We start from the raw sequence: 21,704 nt of genomic DNA, 5'->3' as shown, positions 1-21,704 counted from the left end.
ATCTTGACAACTAACCACCATCATGTCCAACAAAAATATCTGGGTTGCAGCTGGCGACGGCGACCTTGAACGCGTCAAGGTTTTGAATGCCTTCTGTCTCGTCTTCCCACTCATCTCAGTTCCCCTTCTTTCTAGATTCTAATCGAAGAGCAATGCAAGTCTTGACTTCTTCCCACCCCGAATATCGCAGCAAACAATATGTTCGAACAGCAATCTCCCCGAACGCTCCTGATTCATTTACATATACGCCTATGTAATTATATATGCGCCCTTTCAGCAGTTTTCTTCTCACTTCACAAACAGGCATGCAGCAGCATCCTATGGACATCTACATGTCCTTGAATACCTCATCTCAAAAGGTTCATTATTCGCGTCTTTTCTTTACTGTTTCCAAGGCACTCACAGCATCGTCCAGGCGGCGATGTCAACATCACAGATTCAGATGGAGATACACCTCTATACACGGTCGAAAATATCGTGACCGCGCGCTTCCTTGTCGATCATGGGGCAACCATAAACCTAGTCAACCACGAACGGATTTCAGTGTGTGATTACTTCTCGTCTACAGACTTTTCTTACAGATATCCCTACTCTTGTTTAGCCTATAACCCATTTATCTGAAGACTTTCCTCAAATATCCTCATTCCTGGAATCCCACCCATCTCATCGACCTGCATCCGACCATATCACAAACATGCAATCCCAAAGTGAAATCCAGATGTCCCAGTATGCTCAGAACATCGCGTCAGAGCACCTAACCTCCGAACTATTGTCATCCATTCAAACGCTCGCGGAGCAGGGTGTACCGCAGGATCGAATTGAAGCTGAACTACGGCGTTTAGTGGGAGATACCGTTGCTCAAAGCCTGACGGAGGGTTATGAGCTGAGCGTTCAAGAGGGGCCAGAAAACACAGCTTCAACAAGTGGGAGACGACAACATCCGGCAGACGATTCATCGACGCATAGAGCCGCGGATGGTGTCAATGGCGTTGTCGATAAGAAACCTCGAATAGAATAATTAACGATTTACTTACCGCAAATCTAGGTGTTTAGTGTGCACGGTAACCTCCCTATTCGATCATATCGGTAACAGACTTAGCTCCAGACTTCAACTCTATCAGTGCCGAGAAAAGCTTCTTTGATTTTACTATTGCAGATTACCATGGAAGACGCTGAATACACTCGCAGGTTGAGGATCTCAATACATTGCGGGGGCCTTTGCCAATTTGCCTAGTACTGTGCATTCAGGAGAGAGTCTGAATCATCGGACCCTATCCCAACGGTTGAAAACAACTTCCCCCCCTCTTTGTTAGACACACGATACATTTCTGCAGCCTCACGAGACTGCGACGCCAACTTGTCCAAAAGCATCACTAGATTTTCAGAATGAACATGCCTGTTGAGGTCGAATTTCGAAAAGTCGGACTTATCGAGAAGATCGAATGCCCTTGGAAACACGGCTCGTGCAGGGCACCGGCCAAAATCATTCTTGTCGTAAGCGTTTCCTCCGGTGAATGGGAGCTGAGGCTGTCCGTGGCACGGACTCCAACCAAACAGATCAAACGGCTATGTTATGACAACGTCAAGGCACTACTTGGGTATCCCTATACACCTGGAACAAACAAATTCAGTAGCGCGTCGCGTGTTTCTTTGTTCACAGTACCTCCAAGATGGCGGTGCAGCCAGTACCAGAAGTCCGTTCCTTGACAATTGTTTTAGCGTCCTTCAATGGCACGAATAACGAATCCCCATATCGGTGATTTGAGAATAGGTCCTTTCGATTTTTCTCTCCTCTTCACATCTCGAAGCAAGTGGGTCGACAGCCACGGCTCGATTAGAAAGCGAAGGTTCCGCCAGTTGGTCGAGTGAAACCACGCCAACGCATATTCGAACAGGACCAAGGCCCATGAGAGCGAACGTCAATGTCCGGGCATTCGCGATAGCAGTTTGAGGCCAATGTTCTCTCGTTAAAAGGGGCACCGATTGGGGTGGTTTAGTTCTTGTACAGCTGCAAACAAACCGGAAACTCAAGTTGTAGAGGCGTCGGGGACGCGCACGTATTGCACCTGTGCACCGTGTGGGACCGGACGTACAAAAAGTAGAACTCGAGGACATCAACAAGTGAACTAGACGACAGGCGCTGGTTCACGAATGGCGGATGATGCAGATGGTTCGAGGTGATTCGCAGGAGGATCGGTGGTTTATCGATACTCTCAGCGAGTGGTAAAAGGAGAGACAACCACCAAATGTCAAGTCAAAGGTATAGGCCAGATCTCAAGCTTCAAGCTTCAAGCCTTGTGGATGTTGTCCAAAGCTAATCGATCCCAGTTGCACGTCCGCCGTTATGGATATGTCTGGTGGTCGTTTGAGCAAGTAAGAGGAACAATCTGAACAAAGTCTTCCGTACAGTGCAAGGTCTTCATGGCTTCGATAGTATGTGTGATAATCAACTGATTGGGCTCGAGGATCGCTTAGAGATAAAACCCATCGCTCCTTCGTTTCTGTCAAAGATTAGAGGCCTACTAGGGCACTGATTCGACTTTGATGTCGTACTTTAAAGGACGCCATCTAACGGTAGCTATCGTCCAAAGTCTGAGTTGAGAGGATTTGGATATGTTACTGTGAATAAACTGGCCATGGGCCTCGGAGGCGCGCGTGCGCGTAGTAGAACTTGGCGCTCAACACCCTTTGTCTGTCCTTTCCATGTCACACAACAGTAAGGCCAAGGCCAAAGGTATCAGTGCAACTTCATTCTTTGATCTCAAGGCGGAAACATCCAAGTGGGAAGAAGAACTTGCAAGAAATAAAGCAGCTGGTAAAAGTACCGCAATTGTTGGAGGCGTATCTCGACCTAACAAGGTTTGTCTTCGTTCATGTAATACGAATTGATATTGATCTTGCTTTCCACAATCTAAAAACATAGAAACCCACTATATGGTCAAGAGCCAACAAGGGGGTCAACGAACGACATGCGCGAGATTTGGAGTTGGAGGCTATCAGCAAACCGACGCTCGAATCTGCAAAGGCGAAATTGGAAAGAAAGGCGAAGATATATGACAAACTCAGGAAAGGGAAATCCGGGGGATTGTCTGAAAAACAATACAAGTCTCTTTTGGTAGATGTACGTGCTCTCTACTACTGTCGCTGAATTTCATTAATCTGTATCCAGTTTGAATCCAAAGACATGCCCGATAGGTTTGAATCAGACAGCGACGATGTAGACGAGTCTTTGCATGTTCCTCAACCTCCAATGGATGCAGATGTAGGCCTGCCTTCAATTTTTTCTATTGTTCAACCTTATATCTTGCATTTCCCATAGGATGAAATAGTCGAATACGAAGACGAGTTTGGTCGTGTAAGGACTGCTCTCAAATCCGAGGTACCGCGCGAGTTCTTGAAGGAGAAGGGAGAGGACAACGATGATGACGACGAGTCAGTGTTCCCTTGTCAAGTATCTTTTACCTCTACTGACCTCAGAGGTTCGACGCGTGCAGGGATATTGTAATCAGTGAGACCCCTCTCTCGTGTACTATTGTGTGCTGATCTGATTCTTCATTCTTTCTCTCTCTTCGTTAGGGAATCCTGTCAATCATTTTCCTATATACATGCCAGATGCCGATCGCGTTGCACAGATAGAGAAGGAGCATGCAGAATCGAATAACCCACTGAATATTCACTATGACCATACCAAAGAGGTTCGGACGACCGGGGCTGGCTTCTATAATTTTTCCGCCGACGAAGAAACTAGGCGGGCTCAAATGGAAGAACTGAAGACGACGAGAAAGGAAACTGAACAGGCTCGTGCGGATGCCGGGGCTGTTGATTTGAGACCAGGGGAAGTAGAAGGGCTGGTCGGAGAAGCACAAACAGGGATCGTGAAAAGTAGAGCAATGGAAAAGAGGAAGAGAGAAATTGAGGAAAGGAGAAAGATGGTGGAAGCCAAGCGGAGGAAAGTAAAGCCTACAGACGACTTTTCGCAGCACAAGGCCGAAGCTCAACGACCGGAAGTGTTTGTGGCGACTGCAACCGACCCTTTCGCAGCATTAGAAGCAGCACCAAAATCTAGGGAGGAGAAGCAAAAGATCAAGTGCAAAGAAACGACTGTTGGGGAGGTTCCCAATGAAGCGGATGCATTTCTCGCTCGATTAGAGAACGATATCCTGAAGCGGAAACGAAAATAATACCGTTTTGCTAGCTTTAGAGCTTCTCTAAACCATCCTCAAGGTGCTCGTTCATGGCAGTATTCGACAAGACATCCTCCTTCCAGTGCTCTCCCCCATTCAATTGACCTGGATGCTACTGAAAGTCTTCGGGGCGAATGTACACCCCTGGCATGTCCAGCGAGTCGACGAAATCTAGCACGGCGCGGTGTCTTTTTTATATGGCCGCTCGGAGAGTGTGGGGATTTTTCACAGAGGGCTGGGGCTATGGAAAATGGTCTGCGAGGTGACGGTGTGTTCATTGTGTCAGCGGCGTGAGGTACCTACTTCAGCCAACTGGGTTGTTGTACTTGTTCACTTCCGTCTATATCCTGTATAGTGGTAGTGCGCGGGGAACCCCGAGGAGCCGGGCCGATGTCACTTGATCGAAACGGCTCTCTCTTCCGCTTCGTGAATATCGCAGTACCTAGCCTTGGCTTGGAGGCCAGTATAAGTGACACATTTCGAAGAGGATTTCCGGGCCACTGACAGATCGAGCACAGTAGTCGACCGTGTCTGTCACCCTATAGACATATCTTTTGGGAAACCGAAGAAATTCTTGCAAAGTCTATGTATTCTAATGAACCTGCGCGAATCTCTCAAGTTCGGAATCAATCCTGCCCCACAAACCCTCATGCCACGTCTTCATGTCCTCCCATTCGCTCAGCGTATTCTTCATCATCGCTAACCACCCACCCACAATCAAGTCCGCATACGTCGGCGAGCTTCCACCCTCCAACCACGGCCCTTCTCCGGCCGGCCTGTGCTTGTACACCCTCGCCAGCTCGTCGAGCGCAACCTTGAATTCTTCAACCATCTTTATCCTCTCCTCTCCTTCAATCCCAAGCTGCTCCCACCGCTCCACACCAGCCCTTCGACAAAATTCCGCCTTCGACTCGTCCGCCGTCTCCGGGTTGAATGGAAGACCACGAGAGCACAATATACAAAACCTCGAGAAAAAATCGTCCACAAATTTGTTGAATGCCACGTATAACGCTGTTCCAGAGCTTGCCTGGGGGAAGAGTCTATCCCCGGATTCGGGATACGTCTGGTCTAGATATACTGCGATATCGAATGAATCCCCGACGACGACTTCGTGTCCTTGGTCGTGGATGACGGGAAGTGTGTGAAAGTCGGACCCGTCTGCGAATTTTCGGACGGGTGCGGCGTTGAGACGTTTACGGACGGTGGTGACGTCGGGGAGTTCCACCCATTCGGTGTGGTAGGGAACGCGTTTTAGGTTGAGTGCGTATCTGCCAGGACTCAAGAATGAGCTGGTTTGCTAGGGCTCATGAGGGATGGGAGGATACGTACCGCACTTTCCATGGGTTGGGAGCGAAGGGACGGACTGGGGGTCCTGAGGCTATGTCATAGTAGAGGATGGGTTTCGAATGGGTCATAACTTGGAACGCTGAGAAGTAGGTAGTATAGGTGAATGTGTCTTTTTACTGACGATATCCAGATGCACTCTCGCGGTTTTTAAACGGTTTCGATTCCTCTCGGTTCCTGCATGATTGGTCGGCAGTTCCGAGTCATGGAAAGTCAGGTAGGGCGCGGAAGGTGAACTATGTGATTCCGGCTCCTGAGCAAGGCGCCACCGAATCGTAATTTAATCTGCGGTGTGCTCGTACTTCCGAGTTATGCGTGGGTGGTGATCGATGATCACTGCATCTGCCTTGTTTTTGCTCATCCTTTAACAGCCTCCCATCCATACTGTCATGCCAGGCAGGAAGGGTTCGAGGACGGAACTAGAAAGCGTGTAGTAACTTGAATCTCACCTAGCCCTTTGAGACTTGTCGTGGACTCCATTTCCAGAGAGCCAGAGTCTTCACCGATGTTACCGGGATGCGAGCGCCGTGGTTGTACCAATCCGCATCTTCGTAGAGCGGTAGAGCGGAGATACCAGGCCTCGTCGAAGGACGTGGTCTTGACGAGAGTTCCGGTGGGTGACTGGCAAGCCGCGCTTAGACTTGTGATGAAAGCCTTTTGAACTTTGGATAGTACTAGACAAAACTGGGTCCAGCGTGAAAATCGCAGTCAATTATAGTGTAATGTGGTCTTCGGGGGTACTGAGGGCGATTGGTGAGCCGGACTGACAGTGAAATCGAATTAAAAAAATGTGATCGACAATGTCAACGCACTTCGTAGCCTGGACGTCGAGGATCCGGAGCCAACGAAAATGAGTAAGGCCGCGATAACTAACGAAGGTGATTCGCATGAGATCGCGGGTCGAGCCCAACCAACTGTATTTTCCAGTAAACCGAGCACGCACATGCACTGATACAGTGCGGTCCCAGATTCCTCAACACATCATTGAGCAACGATGAGGTGAAACCTATGAATAGAGCCAACACAAACTACAGATGAAGAACTTTGTGTGGACCGCACCAGCCAGTCCCGATAATTAGAATTTGGACGCTCGACAGGGATCGGTTCACCTTTAATCTATCAAGTACCAGACTCCTTAGTCATTTATTTTCCCCTACAAAACTTCTCGTCTCTCATTATCTGAGGAAGCTCTTGAACGTCATCCCCGCATGCTATCAGAATGGAAAGCTGGAGGGAAGAAGACGGTTATTACGTTGTATATTGTTCATGTTAGGGCAGGTCCCGTTCGAACCGAAAATGACTTTAGGGTGACAATGACGGAGGCAAATGAAAAGCAATTGGAGAGTGAGTGCTAACGTTTTGTTCTGGCACAAGTTTAAAATTATATTTATTCTGGTTTGAAAATCCAACGACAAATTCATCGCTGTCCGAGTGTCAGAAACCTTATATCTGAATCAAACACGAAAGAAAACTCGACAGCCTATCGCGAACAACCTGCTGCGTAGCAGCATCCACATCCTTCTTGATACGAGCATCTATCACACTGACAGTGACGAAACAGTATGAAAGCAGAGTGTCCGCAACGATGACACTGGTCTCGTCGGGAAGCAGTGTTACTCCACATTGTTTGACGTCGTCGCCCTTAAAGTCCGGCGTAACTCTCGTCAATACGAACTTGAAGTCGGACGCAGTTGCACAAGAGTCTGTAACTGGAGGGTAGTTCACGTTGACACTGATGTTCGGGGGAAGAATTGGTTTTGGACCCGCTAGCAGAGCGTTGGTGAATTTGACGGTGAGTTCTGCATAAACTCGTGCAGCCTTTGACCCGTCCGAATCTGGATCGGTCGTCAGAGTAGTGTAGGAAACCGACTGGACCGATGAGCCTGCCGAGAACGCGGTAGAGGGAATACCCTCAAGAGCTGCCTCGCTTGCTGCGCCACTGAGGGGAATGTAAGCCACTCGAAAGTAACGAGAGTGGAGTGGCTTACACTGTTCCAGATCCTCCAAGTGAGAATAAGTTATCTGGAAAAAGTTCTTTTGTATCAGATATCTGTGTTCACATAAAGCTGGGATTTTCGCCTCACTTCCGATATTTGGACCGCTCACGACAAAGTCGGGTGCGTCTCCCAGAAGTTGCGAGGAGAGTGTTTGAATACCGAATCGGGCAGCGTCGACAGGGAACGAATTCACATAATTGATGTTGGCTAGTTTCAAGCTGGTTTCGAATCAAAAGAGTAATGAAGATATCGACGCCAAACTCACGATCATCTGGTTCCGACCCTTCGGGTGGAGAGCCGACGGGACAGGTGTCGAATTGACATGGTTGTTCCAAAGCAGTTGGAGGGGCAGATGATGACCCTTTGCCAGACTGGTTTTCCGCTGGTGCTGAAAGAACAGTCTAGGAGTAATTTTTGAGTTTACTGATCCACGGTAGACACTGTGTTCACTCCCACTTACAGAAAACCCGGAAGCCTTGAGCGCGTCGTACTGAGCACGAATCATTGTAACTGCCCACCCGTCATCGTTGGTGAGGACGATTCTTTGGCTTTGGCCGAGTGCAAACAGTGCAACGAAGGAGAGAATCGCAGCAGTCTTCATGTTGAGCGGCTTCGGGTAACGATGGGAGACCACTGAACTCCTTATATATTGCTCTCTGGTCCAACGTGTGTAGAAGCTCATAAAGAACGTATGTCAACCACATGAAGTCGAGAAACGCGATCCCATACCCGGACAGATCGAAGCTCGTCCTATGTATAGAGTCTTCCGAACATCGTCGTGGGGGCTCGCACAGCCACCGAATCATTGAGTTCATGACTCTGACCATTACCGATGGCATTGAAATCAAAATCCTCTACTTCGCCGCTGCATCTACTGCATTAAACCGCACCGAGGATCGCATATCTCTCCCACGTACAGATTTCCCACTTTCATCTCTGGCCGAACTCCTCATTTCGCGTCACCCGAACACGGACCTAGGAAAGATACTAGAGAGCAGTCAATGGAGTGTTGACTGCGAGATGGTTGATGATCCGGAACAGGTGAGATTGAGGGGTGGTGAAGAGGTAGCTGTCATATGTCCGGTTTCTGGAGGTTGAATTTGAGGATGGTCAGTAATGATCTGCACTTCCAGCGTTGACTGATCATGAACCTCAAATAGCGTATTCAAGCGTTCGGGAACACTCGATCGATAGGATCGATTCATTAGAGAGCAATGAGCTATGGTTGTGATAACCCTACTGCAATGGCTGGTTCTTTTAGATACTCTATCCCAAAGCAATAGTCACGATCCCAATGTCCCAGTTATACGAGTACATCTACAAACTCATAGAGCAGAGAACCAGCAAAGTCCAAAGTCCAAACCAATACGCCAAAAAAATGAAATGAAATGTCCAACTACACCCTCTTCGGTCTTCTTGTTTCACCTCTGGCCCACCTTTCCCTCAGCGCTCTTCCAGCAGCTTCCTCCTTCTCCGTCAGAACGGTCATAACCGATCCCGTTCTAGAAATCGCACTATATCTTGACGATGCCCTGGAAACAGGTCTCGAAGCCCCAGATCTCACAGAGAGATTCTTTTTGTTGACGAGCGGAGCGGCAGAACCATATGAATGAACTGAGGCAGCGTAACCAGAAGGCAATGACCTGAGAGAACACGCCGAATAGAGATATGGTTGCGAGCTCGGTATGCATGGATGAGACGATGGTAGGGTTGACGATGGGGAAGGTTGTGACATATCGATTCCCAGGCCTACCGATCCGTCATCGAATGGATTGCGGAGACTAGATACTGGTCTCTCGCGTCCTGTAGGACCATCAACTATTTCTCCACCAGTATATTGTACCCATCCCGCTTTGCGCATAGACGCTCTCCTTGCACGGGCAGGTGTCGGAAAGGGTAGGTGAGTGTATTGCTCAGAGGCATGCAATTCCTCAGAGGAAGAGAATCTAAAAGCGTCCATCATACGGTTCCTAATCGACGCCGTCCATGATTCGGATGGTGCAACGGCCGGCTCGATTTCGCTCCTAGGGATTTCAACACCAGTGATAATCGAGTGCGAATTGCTGAGACGACCAGCAGGAACTCCGCTCTCCTCGATGACGTTTTCCAGTTTTTTCTCCCTATTCAAGATGTTGAGGTATCTCGGTTTAACAACGACCTCTCGCGGTGTTCCGAAACCTATAGGAAACTGCTGTTGGTAGGCTGACTGGGGCTGCATCCGATAATCAGGATGAAGGCCTTGAGGATCCGTCAATGAATACGATTGTGAGCGATAGGGGTAATTTGCAGCTGAGGCTGTCTCTGGCTGGTATAAAGGTGAGGGCGGTAATGGCAAAGATCTCCGCTCGCCGGCTGCGGGAAGCGGATATGCAACACTTTCCGGAAGAGGGCCGTTCGGTGACAAAGTCAATGAGCTACTGCGATACATGTAAGGAACAAGTTTCGAAGATGTTTGAGGGCAACTCACCTAACACCTGCCGTGCGGAGTGAAGGAATAGGTGGTGGAGAAGGTACACTGAGAACAGGAAGTTTTCTTCTCTTGACAGGCGAAACCGATTCCTCCATATAACTTTGCGTTCTCTTTGGCATTCCGACATCCCTGTCGCCCATTAATTCCAAGTGTAACTTCAACTTTTCGCTTTCACCATGTCGCAAGGTCATTGCGTCTTCATTTTCACCCTTCTCAAGGTCATTATTCGATAAATGACCCTCAACTGGATGCACTGTTTCGAAGAAACAAGAGGAAACTGTACTTGAGCGAGCCCAGGGCACACGAATTTGCAAATCCTTGAGGCGACGGCTTTTCCTCTGTCTGATACGGATCCACCATGCAATTACCGTCGCAGTAGATGCAATCAACACTATTGTCCCAAGCAGAATACCGATGTACAACGCAGGACTGTGAGTTATACTCGTCGCAGAAGAAGCAGTCGAAATCGCTGTTGCCGATGGCTGAGAGATCGTTGAAGGATTGCTGGTTACGACTGCTACTGGGCCAGGTATAGATCCCACAACTGTGGGCGAAGTTGAAACCGTAGGGACGTAGCCCAGAGAAGGACTAGGTGAACTGAGGGTCTGTTGTACGGCAGCGGAACTGAACGAGGTAGAACTTATGCGTGCTGAGTTCAAGCTGGAACTCGTTGATGTTGCTGCTGATGGCACTAAGGTGGACGAGATTCCAGAGGGCACTGAAGGACCACTTGAATTCCCTGGCGAGCTAGAAGCAGAGGAGACAAAGGTTGCAGGGGTTGAGCTGAACGACAGTGTGGACGTCACTAATGAGGCCAGGGGTGTTGCCGGTGCAACAACGAGATCTTGCGCCAAGGCGACTTGAACACCAGGACCGAACGTGATGTTCCAAGAACGAGCACGATGCTTGAAACGAAAACTGCGTTGGGGGAGATCGTAAGAACGTGCATTCATAGTGATAGTAGTTCAGGATAGAAATGTGCGTAAATGCTGCCAGAGCGACTTTGAACTCGACCGGCGAGGGAAGTAGATGATAGTTAGAAAGAAGATGTAGAGGCGTGTGAATTCCATCCGCGTCTTACTTTCGTTCCGCAAGGCGGGTTACACCTCTGCAATCGACCAAAGGAATTACACAGAGCATACAAGTTAGAATGCCCAATAACTATGATATAGGCCGCTCTAACAACTCACCAACGTCCGGAGCAACTTACGCAATGATTTTACCTCTGAACATATATTAGTTTTCGCTGCAGGCCACACAGAGTTCCCTACTATTGAATATAAAGCGCATATAAATAGACGCATAGGTGTAGTATGAGAAGGCTGTTCCAACCGTTACGAATGCTTTCCTTCCTTCAGATAAGAATAACAAGGTTGAATGCCCGTAGCAGTAGATTACGCAGTCGAACGTTTGGGAGGAATATTTATTTGCGAGTAACGGTAGAGAGGGTATGCTTCGATAGTGGATGACCTTTCGATTTAGGAAGATAGATAGATAGATAGATTTCTCGGCATGGTCCCACATGGGAACCACTGGCACTACCATACGATCCTAGAGCGAGCTCACGAAGTGACATGAGACGTAGAAGAAGGAACATCCCACTGGAACAGTACTCACCAGACGGTCCCCGGATCTCCCACAACCCACGGATCCTACACCCCCCACTTATGTACACCATTAATCAGAACAACAACATCCTCTTCCAGCTGCACACTGTCCATTAAAGTCAATGCAATACACCAGCGACCCCGAGTCCAGCCAACTACTTCAAATACATGTACCTCGGAAGACTTAAGAACGGCATAATCCGAAGAGATCTGAACGAATACTGAGCAAGTATGATGTTTTGGTGCTGTCTTAGCGCGTCCATGGATGCGTATGATACACGTCCGGAACACGTATTACTGCGGTTTCTGTTGGTAGATGATGGGGAGACGAGCTCGAGTGTATCGCGGGGTACTGTTGCCAGAACAAGGCCTTGTGTACGCCTAAATAGGACGTTTTCAGAACCCTACATGAAGCCATCGATGTATCTTGTCAGTCAAAAAGAACATCATAAACGAACAGTCGCACACCGTACAAATCAGGATTTTCGGAATCCATCGCATAGGCACGTTGTAGGTACGTGACGCAGTTATCTGCAGCTTGCTTCTACAGTCTTAATTGATGCAATCATGACCGAGACCCTCGCACCCTTGAGAACACGAACCAGATCGAAGCAGAATGGGACTTGGGATGGATGAGGCTGAGCGATGATCCTGCGAAAATAGCCCGAGGTCCTTTCATGATATCAGCTCCCACTAGTAAACATTCTCAAGACTTGGCCAAATCAAAGGAATGCATATAGCCCTCCCAAGAGGCTTTGTTTTTAGTAAGCTGTGAAGTGGTAGGCAGACCGAATCGAACGTGCTGAACACTCTTGAACAGTCTTGAGCGGGGTATCAAAGTTGACGCCTAATTCGAGTTCGATTCGAGGTGAAATTTTTTAGAAAATTCCCCCGGATGCGTACAGCGATAGACAGCGGTCACCGGGACTCAGTTGAAGGTTCAGTTTAAATGGGGAAGACTAGAAATAATGTATACGTATACCGGACCTTGTCGAGGAATACTAAAGCACTTCAAGTTTTGGCAGTTTTGAGGAATTCTGCCGCCGTATTGTGAGTTACATAAACTATAGATTATTGAGCTCTGGTTGAGAGTGAGTTGCGCCCGATAATTTAACAGTAAGATTACAGTATTAGTATGCGAATACAACACGATATACAGCTTCTTGATGTACAATACAGATACATAGGCCTTGTCATACAGCTCGTGGACTCATGGATTTTCATGTCAATAAAATCCAGAACAACATGACCAGCCCAACAACACTCAACAACCTTCCAACGGTCCTGGCCGCAACTTCACATAACCGTGCAGATGACACAGCCAGCTCGTGTCCGGCCAGAGGAAGCTGAGCTGCAATTACTTCTTGAGGCCGCCGTGCTGAAATGAGAATTGAATTGCAAGGAGAAAGACTAGGCGAAACTTTCGAATGAGATTTGATGGTGGAATGATGACGAGATGGCTTCGACGTCCTTCTATAGAACGTGTTCAAGGAAACGTCCTTCCTTCTTTCTACTTCCTCGTCTGACGATGGGTATGAAGACATGGCTCGTTCCTTCGACAGCGGATGCTTTCCCTCCCGGTCAAGTTTTGTCACAGCTCCAGTAATCGTTCGCGTGTTGCCCAATGAATAAGCTTGCTTGAGATCTTTAGCCTCTGGTGAATCCGTTTGTGGGGATTGGTCCCCTGGAGTTTTCAGCTGAGGCCAACTCGGATTGCGATTGGAGGTAGATAACGCGTCATTTCTAGGGGTAGGAGGAGGAGACTTCAGAACGGGTAAAGCGAGAGAAAGAATGCCGGTGCATGGCATCCTGCAGGACGGGCAGCGGTAGTCGGAATCAGTCCCGTTTAGCCACTAAACGGGGGATATCAATCTTGGAGGTCAGTGTGCAAACGAAGAAAAACAAACTTCTGAAATATGTTTTAAACAGAACAATTTTCCGCAACATAGAGTTCGGGAGAGGGATACGGCAACCTCGAAGCTACGCGACCGATGATGATGGGTAAACTCGTGTGAGTGGTTCAGAGAAGGAGACAGTACCATATGCCACAATCTCTATCGACAGATTGTCTTACCAGGCGAGGCTGCTTTTGAACTTTAAATTTTTCAGCATACGAGCTAGAGTTCCAATCTCGGTCTCGCATAGGCGCGATGGTGTGAACCACTATGCCTGATCTTCCTCATATATCTTCGCCGGCTTCAGTCGATCGCAGAAATTTGGGTCCCTCGTTCAAGATCGATTTCGGTGACTCCGCTCCAAGGTTGATATCGACGACTTCCTCACAGTCTATGCTTGACTCTTCAGAAATAGAGTGCAATTGTAATGGTGGAAGAGAACGTAGGGGTAGAGTAAACCTCGGTGTAGGCGAAAAAGACGTCATCAAGAGCAGTAAACCGGGAGGGACGATTGTGAGGAAGATAGAAGAAAACAATGAGATGGCCATTAATATTAATAGCCTTTTTTGTTTAGAAGACAATAACAAGAAGACAATAAGCTTATCCCAAAAGGAGCATGCTATAACATGCAAGCGACAGATAAAATTAGAAGACCCGAGACCATAGATATAGCCTAGCTGCCAGTCATTTTCAATACATGTAGCTGTTGAACGTCGAAGGTTTGAACTTGGGACCCAGTGCGAGTAAAAATAAGCGAGCGGAAGAAACAAGTGAGCGGTGGGAAAGTATTCACGTAACACATGTACATGTAACAGAAACGTGGGAATTACACGAGGCGCGAACCAGTGACACTCATGAGGTTCGTGTTCTACTTGCATTTACAAAGCCTCGACGTTGCAACAGATCTTCGCGCTTTGTCGACTTCTCCAGGTACACGGCATGGAAAAATTATCCGAGGTTCTAAACGGCTTCGATACGTTGATATCTCTAGTCTCATGTGTCTTCTAGGAACACGCGAAACTTCTTCTCAACAAGGAATGGCTGGCTAAAACTGGAACCGTAAACTCTACTTCGAAGCCATATCTCTTCGTTGGTCACTCGATCAGTCTGAATGAATTGAAACTTAATTTTGGTCTACTAGAAATTCTGTTCCTCCACAGTTGATATCTCATGTCTCGTGCTCATAACAGACACTAAATCGGTGTGGGCTGAAGGTACTTGTTCATCATTCTGTTTAATTTTGTTACACAATCTTCAACGTGGAATAGTTCTGAATAGCAACCAGTTTGCTCGCCGATGGAGGGATTGTAATTCCTTACCGCTTCTCGCGACTTCAGAAGAGGAGGAAGAAGAAGAATGGAGAGAAAACGCTCTCAAGACCCTGACTGCCGCTCACACCGTGGGTGGTATGACTGACTTTTCTTTCGAAGTCGTCGAATCCCGGTACTCTGTCAGAGATTTTTTGGTTTTGAGCTGCGTCATGACTTACTCACGTTTTTTACTCCTTAAGGATTTTGCCTTCGCGCTGGAATGCAAGTCATTCAAATGGCGATGGGAGACTTGCTTCATAGGTCACAAACTCGGTTCTGAAATTATATCTCAGCACCTTGTGCTTCCATTAATCAGTGTGAACCACCTGGCATTTACTTCCGCTGATGCACTAGGCGAGATCGTGGAGCCAGAGTTAGAGAAAGTATGTTCACCTCGCGTCCATTGATTTAGCGACACCGAGCCTGACAGCTTGCGCCCCGCCAGGGAATCGATAAAGTTGGGCGAAGCGCAAGGCGTGCAATCGGTACCCACATTAAGAATGCCATCTCGAAGCCTCGGCTCGCGTCGACGCTTCGACGCATGACGGCCATGTACAATTTTCTTCCCGATCTTCGTGAGCCAATCTCCGAAACTTCTTTGACCGAAAGGAATTTGTGACCTCGTACAATGCTAGCGTCCGTTATTTCAACCGCCGAAAGTCCGAATCTGGACCCTCCCCTCCCTCCTGTCTCTGGAACTTCCCGGAATCAGTCGAAGGCTCGCGCACCTAGTCTCAAAGGATCATCCTCCCCACCATCAGCCGTGAGCTAAGTCTACCGATTACTTGGGAATTGTTGACATAGGTATTCATAGCCGAAGAAGGCGGAACGTCGATCATCACCCAGTCCACCCCCTCGGCCCCTCAAGTCACCAAAAACCGCTCCCAGGGTAAGTGAATCTGTTGAAAGGACCGAGGACGGGTACGAATGTAAAGTTTATTGCAGCCGAAGGAGACCTCGAGGTTAGACCGATGGACGCCATCTCCGGGATCCCCTCAGCGCCCCAAGTCACCGAAAGTGGCTTCGCCTAAGGCAAGTACTCAACTAGGGGAGGCCGCTGATTCGGCCACAGAGTCGGATGAAGAAGAAGTGGTTCCTGTTACCTCAGGCAAGGGCAAAGCCTCGGAAACGGAAACAGATCCCGTTGTAGAACCTGATGGTTCGCCACCACCCACAAGATCCATATCACCGGCCCCTGGACAATCCAAACAATCAAGTCAAGGAAGCCGTCCTCGAAAGTTGTCATCTCAATCAGAATCCTCGCCACAACGACCTGCCAAAAAGAAGAAAGCTGTGGCGTCGCGCTCAAGCGATGTCAGCGAGGATGACACGAGCCGTCGCGCACCTGCGAAGAGTGGGGCGAGTACAGGAGTGAAGCGAGGGACTAGACAGCCCATGAAGCGTGGTGGTAAAAGATTTTGATGCTGTCCTCGCCTACTATATATCCAACCCTCAAGGTACGTTGAGGATCTGGAGAAATCATGTACTGTATTGGTCAGAAAACGATTAAATATTGCGCTCTAGTCATACTCATAGGATTACAATTAGATGTACAAGAATTCATCTGAGTGCAAGACACTGTCCTTATACCCGGCTTCAATAATTGCGTCCCACTAATCGGTCCAACTCGACGCGTTTGCAATTATCGCAGATCGTGTAGAAGGTGTTGACTCTGCGCTTGATAACCTTTATCTCCTGGGACGGCATTAGCCTCGATGAAGGACAAGCCTTATGGGGGGGGGGGGTGTAATTACTCTGTTACAATCGCACCGCGCGTCAGGTTTATGGATATGTGAGAAGCTACTACGACAATAAGGGTCGTTGCAATCGACTACTGGGCCGGGCGCCGGGTCGGTGGCCATGAAATGTGCGTATGGCTAAGGATAAACTCATGAGTAAGAGTATAAGAAACGAGTTGCAAACGAACTTTGCACCCGGTGTACAAATCGCCGCGGCTATAATACAGCAAAAGTTTGGGTTAACAAATAGTCCTTGATGGTTTGGTTATTCCGACTCACAGCTCTTGGTGGCACATCGGGCGGGGAGGCTTGAATGGATAGATGTGACAACGAGGGCGACTTGCAAAATCGCTAGCCTCAAAAAGGGGAAGGAGGGAAAAGTCAACAGTTGACCACAGAAGGATCAAGTTTATATAGCACCGGTAACATCTCCGAGCGATAAGTCTAGCCATACTTACACGAGACTGTCGGGATAGCCAACCAAAATCGATGGTGATGTCTCGGCGGACCATCGTTATCTGAAGAAAAAACAGATCCGGAACACAGCTTGCGGTCATAAGCAACGAGCTACAGATGCAAGGGCAGCTGTTCAGACTCGTGGCCGTTAAGTAGCTCAATCCGACCCTTCAGAAAAATGAAAACAAAGCCGTGGGGCCTGGAAAGTCCTGAGAGAAAATATCTTGTCGTGGATCATCATTCGCCCGAAGACACATCAGCTTTAGCTTGAAGTGATACTGGGGACGTCAAGAATATGCATGGACCCGAAAGACAAATCGAAACAGATGGAATCTGCCATTACACAACCAGATGCATAATCTCGATTTCGAATGATTATGGTACCTAACTGGAGAGATTAATCTCGAGAACAATCACACCGCATGGATGACGTCGCATTTTGTGATGTGAAAGAGGGAAAAAAAGAAAGGTATATGGGATGACACACCTCTTTAAAGGGCAACTTGTTTATTAGGGGAAAACGGTCTTGTGACGGTAAGATCCTCTGAGCATCAGAAGACAGAAGGCCTGGTGAATATAATATATGCGCACTTTGTGCATACTCTAATATCTGACAGTGAAGGTCTGTTTCCCGAGTGGTATGCGTAGTAGATCCTATCAGAAGATAGTGGGGGATCAGCCGGAACTTTTCCTCAACATTCGACGATGATGGCAACTTGGAGGAACGGACCGCGAGGAGAGGGCCAGATGGGAAACCAAACCGACTCAGCCTCGCCAGAACTGCATATGATTATGTCTTTTTCTTCTTATCGATGTCTATTGCATGCTATCGGGCGAGCTTCCCCTTTTGGGCGGAGGAGAAGGACTGGTGTTGCTCCAAGGAGCACTAGCAAGCCGGAGGAACGGTGAGCAGTAAGCTTCAATTGGAGGTAAGTACTGTCCGATACAGTATCGCGTGACAATCACGACACTTATTACACAGCCACTGTTTTGCCTTTCGGGCAAGGTCGGTCAACGGTTACACTAGTCGCAGGTGAAATGGCCTCAGGGAATCCCTTAGAGGTATCGGTCTACATGTTCACCTCAATGTATACTTTTGCTCAATCTCGAGTTTGTCAGGAAGCGTTGGCAGAGTCTTTCAATCCTCCCCCGTTGAAGCGACAATCTTTGGTACAACCCCTTGACAATCCAGGAGCTCCGGGAAATCCAGAAGAAGCAGCGAACATGAACGAGGCTCAGGCAAGTTCGGAGTCAGTAGATCCCGGTGAAGTCGAGGCTTGGAAGTCGGAGTACGAAGAGCATGTTCAAGAATGGCGTGCACAGAATGCAGAAGCTAGAAAGAAGGCTGAGCAGGAACGAGCACGGTGGGAGGCAATCCGAGGGCAGGAATCAGGAGAAGGCAAAAGACGACCATCTTACGAAGAGTCCGGTTGGCAGACTGTTTCTGGACAGCAAAGCCTTGTGGCATCTTCTAATGTCCCTAGGCTGGGCCCTCCTAGCCCTGCGGACGTCCGCGATTTAGTTTCTGGGGAACGTTCGAGAAATGTAAGTTCCTCAACTCAGTTCACCCTTTCAGGGCTAATTTGCCTTTCGGAAGCCCCCGCCGGCGTCTACTAGTGCGACAAATCCCGAAAGGCAGGATACATGGGAAGAGTTACCGTCAGAATTGACCTCTTCGTATCCATCCATGTCTTTCCCCTCGGAAGAACATTCAACTCCACCGGAGCATAACAAGCCATCATCACACCAGGAGATACATCCCTCTTTTACCGTAACAGGTGCCATCTTTGATTCTTCGTTGACAACCAAAACGCGAGTAAAAGCATTATGTGCATCCCTCGCCATCAACATTCTACTTCCCTTCGTCAATGGAGTCATGTTGGGATTCGGTGAAATATTCGCAAAGAACGTCGCTTTTCGCTGGTTAGGATGGAACACACCTGGGTCTGTGGCCTCTTCTTTGGGACTCGGTCCCAGGAGAAGATAGCAGTAGTCACTATAGATGTCTTCATTTTTGGTATTCTATGCTTTGTGCAACCCGCCTTTATCATTGTACGTACGTACGTGTTCTCAAGATTTGAAGCTATTGAAGTACAGGGTAGAAGTAGAAAAAAGTTTCCTCACAGACGAGCATTGCGTGGCATGGAGCGCAAAGCCTGTCTGACTCCAAGGTCTCCTATGATATCTTCGGCTAAGAGTGCGTGGTTAAAGAGGTTTTGGTCCCAACGGCGGTAAGTACAACTCACCTCCACCACCCACCCTACGGAAATTTTCAGGAAGTCAGCGATGCAAACATAGCGTGTCACAGGGAACTTACGCGTCGATTAGTAGGGTTCGATGATACTTGAATTGGAATGATCGATGAACACGTTGTATGAAAGAAGAACGAACGAAAACATACGTGTTCAATGTATTTTCCCATTCCTGTACGAGTTATACCACGACCGCCAAATATCTGGGAATGTAAGTCTAGCGATGTATCATGGGTTCGTAGTTTGGGGTATAGGAACCTGCACTGCATCCCTAGCTGTGTCTTGACCCGCCCTCGAAGCGTGCATCTTGAGGAATGCAATTTGACTACGGGGGAACATCGAATAAACGAGAAATCTCAGAAAGAAAGAATGGCACAAAAGGACAAGATTGTTGTGCTTACCCCGCTAGAAGAGCAGCGTGTTGCGCGTTGTTCATCTTCGTCATCTGATATGTTACATTCTCGAGCCAATTCTGACCGCTCTCTACTCGAGAGATCATCGCCGCCAATTTGGAACGAATGACAGCCTGTGATATAAGCGGCTTGCCGAACACTTTCCGTTGGACTGCCCATCTGTAGAGAACCAAGTTGAGAACACCAGGAACTTGGACGTTACGAGAAGCTCGGATTCACTTGAAGCATTCTTCGACAATGGCACGCTGAGTCCCAATAGATCCACACGCCATAGCCCACCTATGGAAATCAGAAATCTTAGGAAGCAGCCTTGGAGTATCGAAGAAGGGTAAACCAACCTCTCATGGTTGAAATTACTTAATATGGTTCTCAACCCATCTGTAGGATGTCCAAGTACATGAGTATCTGGGACGAACACGTCGTCAAAGGTTATGAACGCCGTCCCCGCAGCGGTAGAGTATGATGTGCGGATGAGGCGTGTCTCGATACCCTCTCCTCTTTCAATCAGTAGAACAATGATTCCGCCTTCCTGTTCATTCCTGCAGGCGGTGACGAAGTAATCCGCAAATGTCCCATTCGTGATCCATTTCTATAATCGTCTGAGTAACGTCCTGTATTTTATGGAAGGAGACACTGCATTACCTTACTATCAATAGTGAGCGGAAGTGTGAGTGGTGACCCAGATAATGTAATGGAACCTTACCTTCCATTGACGATCCAGCCACCATCAGTCTTAGTCGCTCTCGTCCTGATCCCGGCAACATCACTCCCGGCGTAGGCCTCGGTAACGGCCAGACTGAGGAATTTCTGTCCCGCAAAGACTTCCTTGACAATCTTATCCCGGATTTTGGGAGCCGCATATTTCATGATAGGAGGCAAAGCTATGAACAAATGTCATCAAGTCTGCAGAACAGGAAGTATTATTTGACACTGACCTATGTACGTTCCACCCGCCATACCATCAGAATACCCTCGAGCGTGGAGTCGAGATTTTTCTTGAATTATGACTAGCTCATGGAAGCAATCAAACTTTGAGCAAGATTAGCAGCGCAGATCATACATGTAAGGCAGAGCCCCTTACTTCCTCTGGTTTAACTGCTCCGTCCATTAGCGTGAGTCCTTTGAGATGCGGGCCAGGTCCTAAAGCCATGGCAGGAAGGTTTAATCGTGCCCGCGCTTCAAATATGTGCTGTGACACGCGTTTTCCATCCTCTTCGCGAGCTTGAGCGTCTGGAAATAGGACTTCTTCAGTGAACTTGCGGATTGCGGTCTGTAGTCGACGATGACTCTGTGTTGAGATTGAGTATCGTTCTTAGATCCTCTTCCCATTCTGAGTCGACTCACCTCGTTATAATATGGACTATGGTAGCCTTTCGATAACCAGGTTGGTTCAGCAAACGGAATCTCGCTCAACGACCCAGGAGGTGGCTTAATCATTTGAGGCTCTTCTCCTTGAATATGACCGAGCTTCAATCGTGCATACTGTGGGTTCTGAAGAACCTCAAAACGATGCAAAGTGAAGAAGGCGTCTGTAGCATCTTTCCCGGCTGTAAAAGTTTAAGAGTCATCTATCCCGCACTTCCTTTTCGTACCGTTGATTTGCGTACCAACGTCGTCGTCCAATAGAGCGGCAAGTCCGCCTGGGTGAATTGTCGAGAATCTGGAGAGGTCGTATACCGTAGAGTCGATGATTATCCACTGTTCATTCAATCTTCAGATACCGAACCGTGAATACTAAATCCAGCGGAAAACCACGCACCAAATCCCCCTTCTCCTTGTGCTGGTGATACAAAGAGGCGGCAAACGATTAGTATCTTGCTCTTTTCACAGATTCGTAACACACCTTTGACACTTCTTCCCGAGTAAACGTTTTGGACATTCCGAATCGTTATAGTGGTGGACCTCGAGAACAATACAACGCGGTCAACGGCCTTGGGCCGCAGCTATTACAAGCGATTGTTTTGTCACATGCGCAAGTCGGCGACATCGTAGACCCGACCCTGGGAGACTTGAAGGCAAATTGACAAGCCCGAAGGT

The 21,704-nt window shown here is 48.2% G+C and overlaps 11 protein-coding genes across 13 annotated transcripts; 5 read left to right on the top strand and 6 right to left on the bottom strand.

Moving 5' to 3' along the window:
- The first annotated feature begins 7 nt into the window (after positions 1 to 7).
- E1B28_011431 (uncharacterized protein) lies at positions 8 to 1,064 on the top strand. Of its 2 annotated transcripts, XM_043156461.1 has the most exons (6): positions 8 to 79; positions 136 to 154; positions 211 to 253; positions 304 to 359; positions 416 to 543; positions 602 to 1,064. In XM_043156461.1, the coding sequence occupies exons 1-6, from the start codon at positions 23 to 25 to the stop codon at positions 1,016 to 1,018; spliced, it is 720 nt and encodes a 239-aa protein (XP_043006248.1). In that variant the 5' UTR covers positions 8 to 22; the 3' UTR covers positions 1,019 to 1,064. The 2 variants fall into 2 exon arrangements, with proteins under 2 accessions (XP_043006248.1, XP_043006249.1); XM_043156462.1 differs by having other exon boundaries at positions 136 to 253.
- Positions 1,065 to 2,703: 1,639 nt separating this feature from the next.
- On the top strand, positions 2,704 to 3,543 carry E1B28_011430 (uncharacterized protein; the record flags this gene model as incomplete). The annotated part of the gene is made up of 5 exons (XM_043156460.1): positions 2,704 to 2,859; positions 2,924 to 3,121; positions 3,170 to 3,262; positions 3,320 to 3,432; positions 3,495 to 3,543. The coding sequence occupies 5 exons, from the start codon at positions 2,704 to 2,706 to the stop codon at positions 3,541 to 3,543; spliced, it is 609 nt and encodes a 202-aa protein (XP_043006247.1).
- A 62-nt stretch (positions 3,544 to 3,605) lies between these two features.
- On the top strand, positions 3,606 to 4,181 carry E1B28_011429 (uncharacterized protein; the record flags this gene model as incomplete). The annotated part of the gene is made up of 1 exon (XM_043156459.1): positions 3,606 to 4,181. The coding sequence occupies one exon, from the start codon at positions 3,606 to 3,608 to the stop codon at positions 4,179 to 4,181; it is 576 nt and encodes a 191-aa protein (XP_043006246.1).
- Positions 4,182 to 4,499: 318 nt separating this feature from the next.
- On the bottom strand, positions 4,500 to 5,663 carry E1B28_011428 (uncharacterized protein). Its single transcript, XM_043156458.1, has 2 exons — positions 5,514 to 5,663; positions 4,500 to 5,452 (listed from the first exon to the last, which is right to left on the bottom strand). Exons 1-2 carry the CDS (start codon positions 5,597 to 5,599, stop codon positions 4,777 to 4,779), a joined length of 762 nt encoding a protein of 253 aa, XP_043006245.1. The 5' UTR covers positions 5,600 to 5,663; the 3' UTR covers positions 4,500 to 4,776.
- A 1,308-nt stretch (positions 5,664 to 6,971) lies between these two features.
- Positions 6,972 to 8,364, bottom strand: E1B28_011427 (uncharacterized protein; the record flags this gene model as incomplete). Its single annotated transcript, XM_043156457.1, has 6 exons — positions 6,972 to 7,467; positions 7,517 to 7,550; positions 7,613 to 7,732; positions 7,791 to 7,926; positions 7,986 to 8,202; positions 8,255 to 8,364. The coding sequence occupies 6 exons, from the start codon at positions 8,362 to 8,364 to the stop codon at positions 6,972 to 6,974; spliced, it is 1,113 nt and encodes a 370-aa protein (XP_043006244.1).
- Positions 8,365 to 8,921: 557 nt separating this feature from the next.
- E1B28_011426 (uncharacterized protein) lies at positions 8,922 to 10,948 on the bottom strand (the record flags this gene model as incomplete). The annotated part of the gene is made up of 2 exons (XM_043156456.1): positions 8,922 to 9,942; positions 9,993 to 10,948. 2 exons carry the CDS (start codon positions 10,946 to 10,948, stop codon positions 8,922 to 8,924), a joined length of 1,977 nt encoding a protein of 658 aa, XP_043006243.1.
- Positions 10,949 to 12,678: 1,730 nt separating this feature from the next.
- Positions 12,679 to 14,261, bottom strand: E1B28_011425 (uncharacterized protein). 2 transcript variants are annotated; one of them, XM_043156455.1, is made up of 3 exons: positions 13,642 to 14,261; positions 13,510 to 13,582; positions 12,679 to 13,455 (listed from the first exon to the last, which is right to left on the bottom strand). In XM_043156455.1, the coding sequence occupies exons 1-3, from the start codon at positions 13,743 to 13,745 to the stop codon at positions 12,823 to 12,825; spliced, it is 810 nt and encodes a 269-aa protein (XP_043006242.1). In that variant the 5' UTR covers positions 13,746 to 14,261; the 3' UTR covers positions 12,679 to 12,822. The 2 variants fall into 2 exon arrangements, with proteins under 2 accessions (XP_043006242.1, XP_043006241.1); XM_043156454.1 differs by having other exon boundaries at positions 13,510 to 14,011.
- An 81-nt stretch (positions 14,262 to 14,342) lies between these two features.
- On the top strand, positions 14,343 to 16,292 carry E1B28_011424 (uncharacterized protein). Its single transcript, XM_043156453.1, has 9 exons — positions 14,343 to 14,454; positions 14,506 to 14,586; positions 14,639 to 14,711; positions 14,766 to 14,947; positions 15,008 to 15,190; positions 15,253 to 15,382; positions 15,443 to 15,570; positions 15,622 to 15,696; positions 15,753 to 16,292. Exons 1-9 carry the CDS (start codon positions 14,437 to 14,439, stop codon positions 16,227 to 16,229), a joined length of 1,347 nt encoding a protein of 448 aa, XP_043006240.1. The 5' UTR covers positions 14,343 to 14,436; the 3' UTR covers positions 16,230 to 16,292.
- Positions 16,293 to 17,774: 1,482 nt separating this feature from the next.
- Positions 17,775 to 18,989, top strand: E1B28_011423 (uncharacterized protein; the record flags this gene model as incomplete). Its single annotated transcript, XM_043156452.1, has 3 exons — positions 17,775 to 18,064; positions 18,122 to 18,547; positions 18,600 to 18,989. Exons 1-3 carry the CDS (start codon positions 18,041 to 18,043, stop codon positions 18,987 to 18,989), a joined length of 840 nt encoding a protein of 279 aa, XP_043006239.1. The 5' UTR covers positions 17,775 to 18,040.
- Positions 18,990 to 19,482: 493 nt separating this feature from the next.
- Positions 19,483 to 19,939, bottom strand: E1B28_011422 (uncharacterized protein; the record flags this gene model as incomplete). The annotated part of the gene is made up of 3 exons (XM_043156451.1): positions 19,483 to 19,579; positions 19,656 to 19,826; positions 19,887 to 19,939. The coding sequence occupies 3 exons, from the start codon at positions 19,937 to 19,939 to the stop codon at positions 19,483 to 19,485; spliced, it is 321 nt and encodes a 106-aa protein (XP_043006238.1).
- A 427-nt stretch (positions 19,940 to 20,366) lies between these two features.
- E1B28_011421 (uncharacterized protein) lies at positions 20,367 to 21,546 on the bottom strand (the record flags this gene model as incomplete). Its single annotated transcript, XM_043156450.1, has 7 exons — positions 20,367 to 20,548; positions 20,603 to 20,696; positions 20,749 to 20,955; positions 21,012 to 21,214; positions 21,275 to 21,365; positions 21,427 to 21,447; positions 21,511 to 21,546. The coding sequence occupies 7 exons, from the start codon at positions 21,544 to 21,546 to the stop codon at positions 20,367 to 20,369; spliced, it is 834 nt and encodes a 277-aa protein (XP_043006237.1).
- Positions 21,547 to 21,704: the final 158 nt, after the last annotated feature.

This window comes from Marasmius oreades, chromosome 7, assembly GCF_018924745.1.
Source record: "Marasmius oreades isolate 03SP1 chromosome 7, whole genome shotgun sequence".
NCBI lineage: Eukaryota > Fungi > Basidiomycota > Agaricomycetes > Agaricales > Marasmiaceae > Marasmius > Marasmius oreades.
Note: the sequence above shows the minus strand (reverse complement) of the source record. Positions and strands in the feature narration are given on the sequence as shown.